We start from the raw sequence: 14349 nt of genomic DNA on the forward strand, positions 1-14349 counted from the left end.
CCCCATGAAGCCAGTCAGGACTCTGGGGAAGTCTCCTTTCTGTGAGCAGCCTGTCTTCAGGACACGAAGCTCACACAGCTTCCACCTTCCTGGGTCTGACCTCGGAGCATTCAGCATCCTCTGACCCTCTGTGCGCTTCCCACAGCGAGTCCGCCCAGGCGGGGTCCTGGGGCAGCCAGAGGGTCCTGCCCCCCAACTCTGCAGTCAGACGGGACTCTCAGCCAGCCAGTAAAACAGAGGTTTATTAGATGACAGGAACATGGTCTAACACAGAGCTTGTAGGTGCAGAGAACAGGACCCCTCAGCCAGGACCATTTTGGGGGGCAGTGAGACAGACAACCCCGTCTGCCCTTCACTCCACGTCCCAGCCAGCCCCAAACTGAAACTAAACCCACCCAGCAGGTTCCCTTCTGCGGCCTCTCTTCACATTCCTGGGCAGAGGTTTCAGAGTAACAGCCGTGTTAGTCTGTATTCACAAAAAGAAAAGGAGGACTTGTGGCACCTTAGAGACTAACCAATTTATTTGAGCATGAGCTTTCGTGAGCTAGCTCACTTCATCGGTTTCCACAGTATGCATCCGATGAAGTGAGCTGTAGCTCACGAAAGCTTATGCTCAAATAAATTGGTTAGTCTCTAAGATGCCACAAGTCCTCCTTTTCTTTCTGGGCAGAGGTGTAGAATCATAGAATCATAGAATCATAGAATATCAGGGTTGGAAGGGACCCCTGAAGGTCATCTAGTCCAACCCCCTGCTCGAAGCAGGACCAATTCCCAGTTAAATCATCCCAGCCAGGGCTTTGTCAAGCCTAACCTTAAAAACTTCTAAGGAAGGAGATTCCACCACCTCCCTAGGTAACGCATTCCAGTGTTTCACCACCCTCTTAGTGAAAAAGTTTTTCCTAATATCCAATCTAAACCTCCCCCACTGCAACTTGAGACCATTACTCCTCGTTCTGTCATCTGCCACCCCTGAGAACAGTCTAGAGCCATCCTCTTTGGAACCCCCTTTCAGGTAGTTGAAAGCAGCTATCAAATCCCCCCTCATTCTTCTCTTCTGCAGGCTAAACAATCCCAGCTCCCTCAGCCTCTCCTCATAAGCCATGTGTTCCAGGCCCCTAATCATTTTTGTTGCCCTTCCCTGGACTCTCTCCAATTTATCCACATCCTTCTTGTAGTGTGGGGCCCAAAACTGGATACAGTACTCCAGATGAGGCCTCACCAATGTCGAATAGAGGGGAACGATCACGTCCCTCGATCTGCTCGCTATGCCCCTACTTATACATCCCAAAATGCCATTGGCCTTCTTGGCAACAAGGGCACACTGCTGACTCATATCCAGCTTCTCATCCACTGTCACCCCTAGGTCCTTTTCCGCAGAACTGCTGCCTAGCCATTCGGTCCCTAGTCTGTAGCGGTGCATTGGATTCTTCCATCCTAAGTGCAGGACCCTGCACTTATCCTTATTGAACCTCATCAGATTTCTTTTGGCCCAATCCTCCAATTTGTCTAGGTCCTTCTGTATCCTATCCCTCCCCTCCAGCGTATCTACCACCTCCCCCTCCCCCTCCTGGCTCAGGTGACAGGCTCTCAGGTCTCCCATCCCCAGGGCACATTCCCAGGTCAACACTTCCCCCTCCCTGCTGCGTCACATCGTCACAGCCTGACACCTGGTTTGCCAGCTCCAGCCCTGCCTGCCGGGGGCTCAGCGCAGAAGGGGGCTGAGTGGGTTCCTAGTGCTTTGCAGGGCCAGCCAGCGACAGCCACCAGTATTGTTCGGCCTCAAACCCACCTGCCTCCCTCTCTGGGCTTCATGGCTCTCAGCTGCAGGACAGCCTGGGGCCCTGAATCCCCCACACACACACACACTATGAGACACCCCCCGCCCCATTCTGCATGGGCACTGTGCTTTCTACTGCCTGTCCTTTGTCAAGCACCTGCAATGCCAAAGCATCCACTTGCTTGGGACAGGGCAGTGGGGTGGAGAGGCGCATATGGCCAGGGGTAGGGTGACCGGATCTCCCGATTTTACAGGGACAGTCCTGACTTTGGGGTCTTTTTCTTATATAGGCTCCTATTACCCCCCACCCCCATCCCAATTTTCCACATTTGCTGTCTGGTCACCCTAGCTGGGGGGCCCTTACAGACATCTCTGTAGGGCGCGAGAGACGCTGATCCCCCCTTGAGAGAGGAGATGAGCCTCCGCCAAGGTTACATCGTGAGTCAATGGCCGAGCCTTGAGTAGAACCCAGGAGTCCTGGTTCCTGCCCCTGTTCTAACCACTAGACACAGCTCCCTTCCCAGAGCAGGGTACAGAATCCTCTGCTCTAACCACTGGGCAGCATTCCCCTACCAAAGCATGGGAAGAGAACCCAGGAGTCCTGGCTCCCTGCTCTGACTCGCTAGCCCAGGCTCCTTCCCACTAGGGAGCTCTGGAACTGGACATTACTGATATTTTTGGATCCTTGGCCCCTGCTGGCGTCTGCCCTGGCCGGGAGCCCTCTGTGCCCATGGTGGAGCGGGCAGTGCCCGGGATGTGGAGCTGTGCTCTGCAAGGCTTGGCACTGGGCTGGTTCCAGCAGCAGCTGATGCTGACACCCCAGAGCTGGGTACCAGGGCTCCCAGCGCCACCATGGGAACAGGCTCCACCCAAAAACAGGAAGAGGCTGGCAGCATGCGAGGGGAGTGGCAGGTGGGGGAGGGATGTCCAGGGGGGCTGGACAGGACAGTGTGTGTCCAGGGGGAGGGCGGGCTTGCAAGTGCAGGGACGCCCACAGGTGGGAAAGGGGCCTGGAGCCAGGGGGGCCAGGCTGCATGTGCAAGGGGTCAGGGAAGTGTTTCCTCCTCCCTCTCCCTCTCCCCTGCAATCCCCTTCCCCAGCCCCCTCCCCCCGCTCCCCTGAAATCCCCTTCCCCACCCGCCACCCCCCACTAACTCTTCCCCCACTATCCCCTTCCCCACCCGCCACCCCCCACTAACCCTCCCCCCACTATCCCCTTCCCCAACCCCCTCCCCCCACTAACCCTTCCCCCACTATCCCCTTCCCCAACCCCCTCCCCCCACTATACCCTTCCCCCACTATCCCCTTCCCCAACCCCCTCCCCCCACTAACCCTTCCCCCACTATCCCCTTCCCCAACCCCCTCCCCCCACTAACCCTTCCCCCACTATCCCCTTCCCCACCCGCCACCCCCCACTAACTCTTCCCCCACTATCCCCTTCCCCACCCGCCACCCCCCACTAACCCTCCCCCCACTATCCCCTTCCCCAACCCCCTCCCCCCACTAACCCTTCCCCCACTATCCCCTTCCCCAACCCCCTCCCCCCACTATACCCTTCCCCCACTATCCCCTTCCCCAACCCCCTCCCCCCACTAACCCTTCCCCCACTATCCCCTTCCCCAACCCCCTCCCCCCACTATCCCCTTCCCCCACTATCCCCTTCCCCAACCCCCTCCCCCCACTATACCCTTCCCCCACTACCCCCTTCCCCAACCCCCTCCCCCCACTAACCCTCCCCCCCCACTAACCCCTCCCCCGCGCTCCCCGCAGTCGCCGCGCCCGCCGGGTCCTCCAGGCGCAGGGGTCGCTCTCTCCCGCCCGGGGCCTCCCTCTTCCCCAGAGCGGCCGCTCGTCAGCGCCGGTGCCTCAGGGGCCGCCCCGTCCAACGGAAGCGGCTGTTGCTAGGAGACGGGGGACGCGACTTGCTGCAGGGTGGGAGGAGCAAGAGGTACCGCGGGGAGGGGCCCCTGGGGGGCACCAAGGGGGGAGGGGGCTATGGGGGCAGGGAGCCGTGGGGGGCACCAAGGGGAAAGGGGGCTATGGGGGGAGGGGGCCATGGGGGGAGGGGGCCCCTGGGAGCAGGGAGCCATGGGGGGCACCAAGGGGGGAGGGGGCCCCTGGGGGCAGGGGGTTGTGGGGGGAGGGGGGCCCTGGGGGGCACCAAGGGGGGAGGGGGCTATGGGGGCAGGGAGCCGTGGGGGGCACCAAGGGGAAAGGGGGCCATGGGGGGAGGGGGCTATGGGGGGAGGGGGCCGTGGGGGGCACCAAGGGGAAAGGGGGCTATGGGGGGAGGGGGCCATGGGGGGCACCAAGGGGGGGACGGGGCCATGGGGGGAGGGGGCCCCTGGGAGCAGGGAGCCGTGGGGGGCACCAAGGGGGGGAGGGGGCCATGGGGGGAGGGGCCCCCTGGGAGCAGGGAGCCATGGGGGGCACCAAGGGGAGAGGGGGCCCCTGGGGGGAGGGGGCCATCTGCAGGGGGAGGGAGGGTCCTGTGCTGTGTGGGGGGCACCCCCCTTGGCAGCATCTCACCGGGCTCCCCCCCAGCCCAGCAGCCATGCCGAAGAAGGGGCGCAAGGCGGCCCCCCTGAGCGAGGAGGAGCAGTTGCTGCTGATGCAGCAGAAGATGCTGGCGGAGGAGGAGCTGAGCAAGAAGAAGGAGGACATGCTCACCCAGTTCCTGAAGGCGAGGCCCGGGGCGCAGGCGGGGCACCCCGCTCCAGGGCCCGGCCGTTCATCCCGGCTTCATGCCAGCTGCCAATTGCCCCCTGGGCGCCGAGCTGGATCCTGGAGCTGGGCAGGAAAGTGGCCGGGGCGGAGGGAGGGGGGGAGCCTTTGACAGAAAATGTCGACTTTGAGGCCAAAAATCAAAATCCTACAATTTTGCTTCTGAAACACTCCCCCCCCCCCCGACCCCAGTGCTCAAGGGAGCTGTCGCTCTGGTGCCTCGTTCTCCCGCGTGAGCCGGGCTCTCCCCTCGTAACACAGACCCAGTGTGGTACGTGATGGGTGTCCCCGTCAGTCCTTCTGTCGCACGCTACTGGGAGATGGCGAAGTCTCTGGAGCTTGCCCAGCGCTTTGGCCTGCAGGTTCCGCTTGAGCTAGTTATATACCTGTAGGTCAGGGGTTCTCAAACTGGAGGTCGGGACCCCTCAGGGGGTCACGAGATTATTACATGGGGGGTCGTGAGCTGTCAGCCTCTACCCCAAACCCCCCTTTGCCTCCAGCATTTATACTGGTGTTAAATCTATAGAAAAGGTTTTTTATTTATAAGGGGGAGTTACACGCGGAGGACTGCTCTGTGAAAGGGGTCACCAGTAGAAAAGTTAGAGAAGCACTCCTGTAGGTGGTTGGCCTGTGCTCCCACCCAGCCCCTGTAACCTTGTGACCCACCCCGCAGGACAAGCTGGCAAAGGAGGAGCATAACAGCACCCTCAACATGAATAAAATCAACCTGCAATGGCGCACAGTGCTGCGGGAAGTCAAGGCCAGAGAACTGCGCAAGGACATCGAGATCCTGAGCCAGACCTTTGAGCGGGTGGTGGACTGCAAGGACAGCGTCATCCGAGTAAGCAGCGGGGGTCCCAGCTGGATGAGCTGGGAGGGGGGTGTAGCTCTGTGGGCCCATGAACGGGGCTGGAAGAGTGGCTAGCAATGCCCCCCCAGGGGAGGAAGTGCTGCAGGAGGGCAAACACCCTCAAACCAGGGTTCCATGCACCCTGCAGCCCTTGCTACCACTGAGCTTGCTGGGGCCAGGGAAGCTGCACTCAGAGGCTCTGCACTGCTGCACTCAGAGGCTCTGAGGCCGGCGCTGCAGTGCCCAAGCGTTCTCTGTCGTCCGTACAGTCACTGGCCAGGGACCTGTCTGAGGCAGAGGCGCAGTACACTCATGCCCTGTGCAGCCACCTGCACAACATCGACCAGTTGCTGCAGCTCCAGCGGTGCCGCCTCGGGTACCTGGATGAAGATTACAACACTGAGCTGGAGGCCCTGAAGAAGGAGTTTGAGACAGAAAGGTACTGGGGCAGGGGGAAGGATTGCCTGCTTTGGGGGAGGACACAGGCAGGCAGGTGATAAACACAGAGATGGGGAGGCAGCTTGATGGTGCCCCAGAGCCATGAGCCCTCATCCCTGGCCACGAGGCTCTTGTGCTGAGCCCCAACTGCAGCCCCACTGTAGAGCAGCTCCCCAAAGCTCTCTGCGTAGCCATCAGCTCCAAGGACTATCAGCTGCTCTCCCTTCCCCTCCGCGTGCCATGCTGGCTCAGCCCTGGCGGCTCACCTGCGGCTTCCCCAGGAGGATGATCATCGAGCACCATGACAAGGAGAGCCGCTACCTGCAGGACGTGCTGCTGGCCCTGGAGCAGAACTTCAGTGAGAGCGAGTACGAGGCCAAGCTGGACTTCCAGAGCACCAGGGACGACGTCAAGAACAAGGTCTGGGCTGAGGCTGCTCCATGCCAGCCTGGGGCAGGGGAGGGGTTTGGTGACACCAGCCTTCCTCTGGTTCTTTAGCCAGCAGCTCGTGGTTGACTCTGGTGAGGAGCCCCTCCTCTTCACACTCTTATGTGTGCAGGCCTTGCTAAGGCACAGGGTATGGGCAAGAGTCCATCTCTACCACAAGGTCCTTCCCACTGCCAGCTTAGGGGCTGCTGCCCAGTCTCAGTGGGACCAAAGGCAGGGAGCTCCCCTCCTGAGGTTTGGGTTCCTGCCCTTGGGGTGGGCTCTGCAGGCATGGCTGGCCTGCGGAGTCAGGTGGCTCAGGGTGGCTGAAGAGCTAACATATGTCTCCCCACAGAACCTAGAGGAGAAGCACTATCTGCGTGTGCAGCTGGAGGGCACAGTGGAGGAGCTGTGGAAGCGGTTCCAGCAAGCGCTGAAGAACTACACCGAGGCAACAGAGGACCGGAAGATTGCATTTGAGGCCCTCAAGCTGAAGGATGAGAAGAGCTCCAAGGAGATTGAGATGCAGATGAAGAAGCTGCTGAAAATTCAGGTCAGTGAGGCTGCCCCACCCCAAGCCCTGGCTGTAGGGAACAGGCCTTCTTGGAGGGTCATGGGATTCCCTGTGTGCTGAGCTCCTCACTGACTGCTCTGGGCACCATTTCCCTGCCAGGACTCCATTGGCATCCTGAAGGGCAAGATCACGGCACACATGCGGGAGGCCGAGGAGCAGAACCGGCACGTGCGAGAGGAGAAGGAGGTCGTGCTCAAGCAGCTGCAGAAGCTCAAGAGCCAGATGAACCAGACCAGGGCCAAGGCCAGGAGCAACCTGGCCAAGCTCACTCTGGAGAGCAGCACTGCCCTGAAGAAGCTAAGGGGCATCATAGAAAAGGTAAAGGCCGGAGTTCCCTTAACCCTGCAGGAGGGGCCTCTGTCCTGCCCTCCCATGCATACCTGGAGTAGCACTGGCCAAATGCAGCTCACAGCTGCCCCTGTCCAGGACAGACAGCAGACAAGTCCCAGCCCTGCGGCCCGGCTCATGGGAGACTCGCTTCCCCCAAACCCATTGTCCCTTCCTGGCCCCAGGGAAACACTTCTCCTGCCATCCCTTTGGGTTGTCAACACAGTCCAGCATCCTCCAGGAAAAGCGTCCCTTCCTGGTGTCCAGAGCACGCAGCCATTCTCCACTGCTCGCCGAGCTGTCCCCAACCGGCCCGCTAAGGCATCGCTTGCCCCACAGGCAGAGCTCACCCTGAGGCTGGCTGAGATGTGTCGGAAGCTGGAGACCGAGGAGGAGAAGGTGCTGCCATTCTACGCCTCCTCGCTGAGCAGGGAGGAGCAGGAGGAGGTGGAGCAAATCTCCCTGGAGAAGCCTGGGGAGCAGCTGGCCCGGGTAAGGGGTGAAAGTATTTGGCCTGGTCCTGGAGCCCTCCCTCCCCATCAGGGTGCTGAAAGGAGGGCGGGGGCCCAGATGCTGGGGGCACCAAGGGCAGGCTGGCATAGCTGGTGGAGAGCGTGTGCCACACCGGGTGGCTGGGGAGAAGGTTGCTGAGAACCGTGCACTCTTTAATTGAGGGGACAAGCAGAACTAGATGGGGTGCATTGTGGGAGCTTCCCCCAAACCAGCACTGCCCCCCCCCCCAACTCCCCTCTGCCCTTTCCAACTGCAGCTGATGCAGGACTACCTGGGCCTGGAGCACTTCTGGCAAAGGTACAACAAGGTGAAGCTGGAGCAGCTGTCTCTGGAGCGGGAGAAGGCAGCACTGCGCCAGGAGAACCAGAAGCTGCGCCTGCTCCTCAAGCAATACCTGGACGGGATCTCGGTGAGCGATGAGGTGCTCAGCCAGCTCAATCCACTGCTCATCCTCAGCCCCAAGCCCCGTGCGCCTGGGCCCGCTGGCAAAGCCCACTGCAAACGGCCCCTTCACAATGTCATCGAGGCTGCCCACGAGGTGCCACACATCCTGTGAGCCGCCCACCTGCCTAGCCCAGGCCATGCTGGGAACTGCGCTCTGCGAGCGGTGGGCGTGCCTGGTGCGTGCAGCTGGGAGAGTCGGCCGTGAGGAGCGGCGAGCGCTTCCCCAGCGGTGCTGTCCCACTTGCTGGGGAAACTCCATGCCCATAGGAAGCTGCCATTAAAGGGTTGAACTGATCGTAGTGGTGACGCCTGACAGGAAAGTGTAGGGGAGCCGAGGGCCATCCAGGCACATGGCTCTACCCCAGCGTTGCCAAGCCAGGCTGGTAACCCTGGTGCAGCTCTGCAGCCTCCAGGCCAGGCCCTGCCCCAGGGAAGCACAGCCCTGGGATTGCCTGATCCTGGGAAAGGGCAGGCAGGTGGCCACTGTGAGCAGGATGCCTTCACTCTCCTGCCCTGTCTAAGTCCTGGGAGCTGGCTTGGCCCTGCAGGGTTCAAGCTGGTCCTGCTGCTCCAGCCCCCCTTCAGGAGGGGACCAAAGGGCTTCCCCCACACCCTCTTCCCCAGGGACCCTGACAAAAGCAGCCACAGAGCAGGTGCTGACACTGTGGGGAGGGGAGGTTTATTTCTTTTTGGCCTTGTTTCTCTTCTCCTCCTTGAGCCTCTTCTTGGCCCCCCGGGAGCTGCTGGCCTTGTGGTAGAGGTGGTAGCCAATCAGGCCCAGCAGAGCCGGGATCAGCCCGATGCAGAGCAGGGGCAGCACGTCATTCGCCAGCTTCTGCCAGTAGCTGGCCTGGGAGAGGCCAACCAGCTCCACGTCGAACTGCAGCACGGCGTCGGCTGGGGAGAGAGGGGGCACAGCTGAGCTGGGCTCTCCCACACACATGGCAGAGGTGGGAGTGGTCCTGGCACAGGGCATGTGGTCAGTGCCCAAGCTTCTGGGAGGGCACCAGACAGCGCTGCTCCCCCGGAGCAGGGCACCCACACGCTGCCCCACCCAGAGCAAACCAGAGGCAGCTGCAGCTCTGGGGAGTCCCAGCCCTGCCACGTCAGCTCCGGCAGCCTCTCCAGGCAGGCCAAGGACTGAAGGGGCTACAGGGCGAAGCTCCCTCGCTCCTTGGCGGGTCGTGTGGGGCACAAGGTCCAGCTCCGGGGCTGTCCATCAGCCTGGCACTGAATTCACCAGGGAGCAGAATCTGTAGCAGGTGTTGCTGGGTAACCAGAGGGCTGGGGGGACCTAACAGCAGCCTAGTGCTCTCTGCCCTGGAGGGGGGGTGGGGGGACACGACACCAGGGCATGGCTCTGAGACTCAGGCCGATGAAGGAAGTTCCCATGTCCAGCGAGGCTGGGTAGACAAGGAGGCGGCAGTTACCTGGGACAGTAGGCGGGGATCCTCGCTTGCCATAAGCCAGCTGAGGCGGGATGATCACCCTCCGCTTCTCCCTGCCAGGCAGAGGGAGAGGCACATCAGAGCGAGGGCCCAACCTTCTGCCCTTTGGCAGCATAGCCACAGCCCTGCCGTTTGCACGCAGCATCCCCTGCCCAAAGCATCCCATCCAGCAGGGAAGTGCGACCACAGCACAGGACCAGAAGTGCCTAATGCCGCATCAAACGGAAATTGGGCATGGGTAGAACGTAACCGACAGAGCTGAGCGGTGGGCAGGATGCTGAGGGTACCAGCCCATGTCTGAGGAGATGGGCCTGGAGGTGTTTGAATAAACAGAACGCGTTTGGGCCTCCTCTCCAAGGCAGCACGTCCAGCAGCAGGTGGTTGGGGGGCACTGGCTCAGTGACTGAGAGCAGCTTCCTGCAAGGTTTCACATCCAGCCCCTGACCCGGTCCAGCCCTGGGTGGTCTAGTGTCAGAGCCGAATGCTCATCTCCAAGTGCTTGCAGGCCTGTGGCTAAATCCCAGCCAGGTGCACCTGGCTGCAGAAACCCAGTCCGCATGAAGGGAGCTCCTTGCCCCTGCCCCCAGCGGGCAGCCCAGCCCAGAGGGCAGGCAGAGAGCCCTTTCCTGCTCCAGGAGATGAGCACACACCAACAGCCAGGCCCCAGGCCCAGCTTCCTGGAGAGAAAATGCAGATGCAGCAAAGAGCTGGGCCCCCCGCCTAGGCTCTGACCTGATTTTTACCATGTTTGTGTCTCCAGCCCCCTGCCCACTCTGCTGATCCAGCCCCATGGGAAGCCCATACCGGGAGCAGAAGGGGAGTGCCGAGGATCCCCATCTTGTCTATTGCTTTGGCGGAGAGCACTGACCCAGGATGCCTCTCCCCAGCCACACCACTCTTGCTAGCAAGCCAGGGCCTCACTTACCCAACGCACATGTCTAGCAAGCTTTGCTCCAAGCCTGGGAGGAGGGAAAAACCACAGAAGAACAGACAGATCAGGGGGATTCTCTGAAAGGCTTCCCACCCTCCTGGATGACAGGGCCACTTTGGGATCGCTCATCTTCCCACCCCCTATCCCAGGAGGCCTCCCTTCCGAGCCCCCGACCCCGCTGAGCTCCGGCAGGCTCACGGCACCAGGGGTTAAGCCACCGAAAGCTGCAACAATGAGCCAGTGACAGTGCAGGCCGGAGTGCCAGGGAAGTGGGAGCCAAGGGTCTGGAAGGTTCTGATCATTCCGCCGGGTAACAAGAGAAGCCTCCCAATCGGAGCCCGGGCCAAGTTGGGGAATTCCCAATACTCCCCCCCAGCCACCCCCAGACCCTGCTGAACGTCGACAAGGGCTGGACTTGGGTGGGGGGAGAGAGATTCTGTCATGCAAACACCAGAGCAAGGGCCAGTGGCCCCTTCACAGACTCACTGCATGGCTGCAGAGTGGCCAGGCAGGGGAACATGTCAGTGCGTTCCAGGGGGCAGCTGGATCGGATCAGTGCAGGGGGCCCGTGGGGCACCGGATCCTTCCAGCAGCCGCCAACAGAAACCAGCCAGAAGAGACTCCTGCACCTTCCACTGCAATTAGTATGCCAGTAGTGCCTAGAGGCCCCTGGCGCGCTGGGTGCTGTACATGCCCTGACTGAGAGCAGGGGCCCCCATCTTGCTGGGCACTGCACAGGCCCCACCAAGATCGGGGGGCGGGAAATCACTGCACAGGACCGAACCAAGATCAGGGGGCCCCCACCGCTGCACAGGCCCTGACTGAGAGGGGGAGGGGGCCTGTCACGTCAGGTGCTGCATTGGCACAAATGGAGACAAAGTCCCGGCCCGAGGAGCTCCGGCTCTGTGCAGACATGGCAAAGGGCGGGAGCCGGGCATGGCTTCTCGCAGGTGGGGGAAAAGGCCCAAAGAGTTTAAGTGACTCGGCCAAGGGCACGCACGGAGTCGATGGCAAAGGCAGGAACAGAGCCCAGATCTCTGGAGGCCCTTCAGGGCCCAGGCGAACGTACCAGGGATCACTTGTCTTTTACCCAGCTCCACCTGCAGGGGGTCCCGCGAGAGCGAGGTGTCGATGATCCGCCCATCCTCCAGGCTGCCCTGCGGGGGGACATTGACACACGCGGGTAGCCCCCAGCCCGGGCACCCAGGCACAGGGCCCTGTGGCGGGGAGGCTGCTGAACCCCTGACGCACACAAAGGGCCCTGCCCCGGAGACACCGGCACCATCCCTAGGCCTCCCCGGGGGGCAGCAGGGATGAGCGGGCACCGCAGGGCGGGATGCAGACGTGGCAAAGGTGGCAGAAGGGCTGGAGTTCTGCCTTCTGCCGCTCCTGGGAAGGGGGCACAACTTGCAGAACCCCCCCCCACCAATACAGGGGCACTGTCCCGTCCGTCCCCCCCCAGACACAGGGGCACTGTCCCGTTTCCCCCTCCAAGACCCAGGGGCACTGTCCCCCTGCCATCCCCACGCCCCAAAGACACGGGGGCAATGTCCTCCCCCCCACAAGAGACTGTGCACGGTCCCGTTCCCACCCACCTACCCCCCCCCGCCAAGACACAGGGGCACTCCCGCCAACCCCCTCCGCCATGTCCTGGAGACGGGGGTGGTTCACTTCCCCTGCCCCAGCCGGGGGGAGGGGGGGGGGCTCAGTCACATCCCGCCCCCCCCCCGGGACCCCGGGCACGGCCACGGCCACGTGTGGAGCTCGGCGGCGCCCTCCCGTGGCCGGCCCCGCCCCGGGAGGGAGGAGCCGCCCCCCCCGTGCTGACGTGTCCTGCGGCTCCCCCCGCACCCCCCCTTACCGTGTAGTGGATCTGCACCGTGTCCCCCAGCGCCGAGCGCGCCGCGCAGTCCTCGGGGGGCGCCACCTGCGGGGCGAGAGCAAAGTGGGGGGGTCACAGCTCCGGCCCCGGGGTCCCCCCCGTCTCTCCCCGCCCCCCGCGGGCTCAGACACGAGCCCAGCGCCCCGCTCCGCTCCCTCACCAGGGTCTCCAGCTGCGGCGCGCGGGGCGGGGTGTCCCCGCCGCTCTCCCCCCGCGCCCCGCGCCCCAGCAGCACCAGCAGGAGGGCGGCCAGGGGGCGCGGCAGCATGGTCAGCGTGGAGCCTGCCCGGGAGCCGCCGGGCCGCGCAGTGTGTGTGGGGGGGCCGCTAGCGCCGCCTGGTGCCCTCCCAGGCCGGGGACTTCATGGCCCCCCCGGCAGCTCCGCCCCCGGCCCAGCCCAGGGACACGTGCGAGTTGAGGCCGCCCCCCCCCCGCCCCCCGCGCACTAACACTGACGTGGAATGTCAACACACCCGCCAGTCCCGGCCCTCACCCTGGCGTCGGGCCCGGAGTCAGGGCCACACAGGAGCCCTGGGGCTAGGCCAGGCAGCAAGACACCTTGCGGGGGTCTGGCTCCAAACTCGGGGTCACTGTGTGTGGGGGGAGTTGTGAGGATGGGGAGCCAGACACACACCTGACACACGCACGCCTGGCACACCTAATGCACACACGCACACCTGGCTCACCTGACACACACGTCTGGCACACTTAACACACACACGTTCACCTGGCACACGAACACCTGGCTCACCTAACACACGCAGACCTGGCACACACGCCTGGCACACCTAACGCACACACGCACACCTGGCTCACCTGACACACACGTCTGGCACACTTAACACACACACGCACACCTGGCACACGAACACCTGGCTCACCTAACACACACACGCCTGGCACACCTAACGCACACACCTAACGCACACACAGCTGGCTCACCTAACACATGCACGCCTGGCACACCTAACGCACACACGCACACCTGGCACACGCACGCCTGGCACACCTAACACACACACACACCTGGCTCACCTGACACACACGTCTGGCACACTTAACACACACACGCACACCTGGCACACGAACACTTGGCTCACCTAACACACACACCTAACACACGCACGTGTTTCTAGAAGGAGGCTGCACCCCCCTATTTGTGAGTGAGCCCTGGGGGTGAGGGGGCTCAGCCCCAGGTTCCAGAGCAAACTCCCGGGGAGAAAACCCCAGGTTTCCCCTGGCGGGGCCCTAGTTCCAGGCGGCAGCCTGGGGCTTCAGCCCTTTCAGACCTGCCTGGAGCTGGCTAGGCCGGGCCCTGCCTACCAGGAGCAGTGCCTGAGGGGGCGGGGGTCACAGACCACCCCTCAGCAAAGCCCCTCGGCCCAGCGCTCGCCTGGGGGGGAGTCAGGCGGGGGGGGCGGCAGTGCCCACCTTATAGACTCTCTTCGCAGGGGTGGGGGATTCCCGGGTTGTCTGCAAAACCTGCATTTGGGGCCAAAACTGCAGGGCGGGTGTAAATCACCCTCGCTCCTTTGGTGCCAGTGGGACCAGATCCCCAGCAGGTGTAACTCAGCCACGCTCCGGCATGCCGCGGGCTCTCCGGCGAAGGCGGTTCTCTGGGGGCTCCCCCCCCACAGCATTAGCTGGCACAGAGCCGGGGAGCGGGCTGCTGACGGCTCAGGAGGAGGCTGGGACGGGGTGCAGGTGCGACCTCGTCCCCCTTCCTCCTCCCCCAGGGCAGCTCCCCCCCCCCCCAACCCAACATACACTTTACCCAGGTACAAACAGCTACACAAGGTGCAAAGCCGCTTCCAGAGTGCTCAGCACCCCACCGCTGCCACCAAACCAGCAGGGAACCCCCCTCCGCTGAGAGCAACGGGGTGTTACTGCCCCAGCCACGCCCTGCATCCCTGGCGCAGACCCAGCTGCCAGCGTCAGGCTTTGGGTAGCCTGGGCCTTACAGCCGGGCGGGGAGGGGTGGTAGGGAGGGTTCCCGTTGAGTTGCCCAGCTGCGC

At 62.8% G+C, this 14349-nt stretch overlaps 2 protein-coding genes across 2 annotated transcripts; one reads left to right on the top strand and one right to left on the bottom strand.

Annotated features, from left to right (window-relative positions):
• The first annotated feature begins 3626 nt into the window (after positions 1 to 3626).
• Positions 3627 to 8368, top strand: DRC2 (dynein regulatory complex subunit 2). The gene is made up of 9 exons (XM_084609777.1): positions 3627 to 3725; positions 4322 to 4460; positions 5175 to 5342; positions 5621 to 5790; positions 6071 to 6209; positions 6571 to 6768; positions 6889 to 7107; positions 7456 to 7608; positions 7886 to 8368. Exons 2-9 carry the CDS (start codon positions 4332 to 4334, stop codon positions 8183 to 8185), a joined length of 1476 nt encoding a protein of 491 aa, XP_084465903.1. The 5' UTR covers positions 3627 to 3725; positions 4322 to 4331; the 3' UTR covers positions 8186 to 8368.
• Positions 8369 to 8730: 362 nt separating this feature from the next.
• FKBP11 (FKBP prolyl isomerase 11) lies at positions 8731 to 12698 on the bottom strand. Its single transcript, XM_084609778.1, has 6 exons — positions 12495 to 12698; positions 12314 to 12379; positions 11522 to 11609; positions 10447 to 10480; positions 9504 to 9574; positions 8731 to 8970 (listed from the first exon to the last, which is right to left on the bottom strand). The coding sequence occupies exons 1-6, from the start codon at positions 12600 to 12602 to the stop codon at positions 8753 to 8755; spliced, it is 585 nt and encodes a 194-aa protein (XP_084465904.1). The 5' UTR covers positions 12603 to 12698; the 3' UTR covers positions 8731 to 8752.
• Between the last annotated feature and the right edge of the window lie 1651 nt (positions 12699 to 14349).

This window comes from Lepidochelys olivacea, assembly GCF_965140295.1.
Source record: "Lepidochelys olivacea isolate rLepOli2 genome assembly, chromosome: 20".
NCBI lineage: Eukaryota > Metazoa > Chordata > Testudines > Cheloniidae > Lepidochelys > Lepidochelys olivacea.

What these genes read in the sequence shown, in the direction of transcription:
- DRC2 (XM_084609777.1), top strand. Translation starts at nt 4,332, where the DNA reads ATGCCGAAGAAGGGGCGCAAGGCGGCCCCCCTGAGCGAGGAGGAGCAG. An exon ending in AAGGAGTTTGAGACAGAAAG is followed by an intron (nt 5,791 to 6,070) that starts GTACTGGGGCAG and finishes CGGCTTCCCCAG; the next exon opens with GAGGATGATCATCGAGCACC. An exon ending in CTGGGGAGCAGCTGGCCCGG is followed by an intron (nt 7,609 to 7,885) that starts GTAAGGGGTGAA and finishes TTCCAACTGCAG; the next exon opens with CTGATGCAGGACTACCTGGG.
- FKBP11 (XM_084609778.1), bottom strand. Translation starts at nt 12,602, where the DNA reads ATGCTGCCGCGCCCCCTGGCCGCCCTCCTGCTGGTGCTGCTGGGGCGC. An exon ending in CGGTGCAGATCCACTACACG is followed by an intron (nt 11,610 to 12,313) that starts GTAAGGGGGGGT and finishes GTCCCCCCGCAG; the next exon opens with GGCAGCCTGGAGGATGGGCG. An exon ending in TTGCTAGACATGTGCGTTGG is followed by an intron (nt 9,575 to 10,446) that starts GTAAGTGAGGCC and finishes TCTGCCTGGCAG; the next exon opens with GGAGAAGCGGAGGGTGATCA.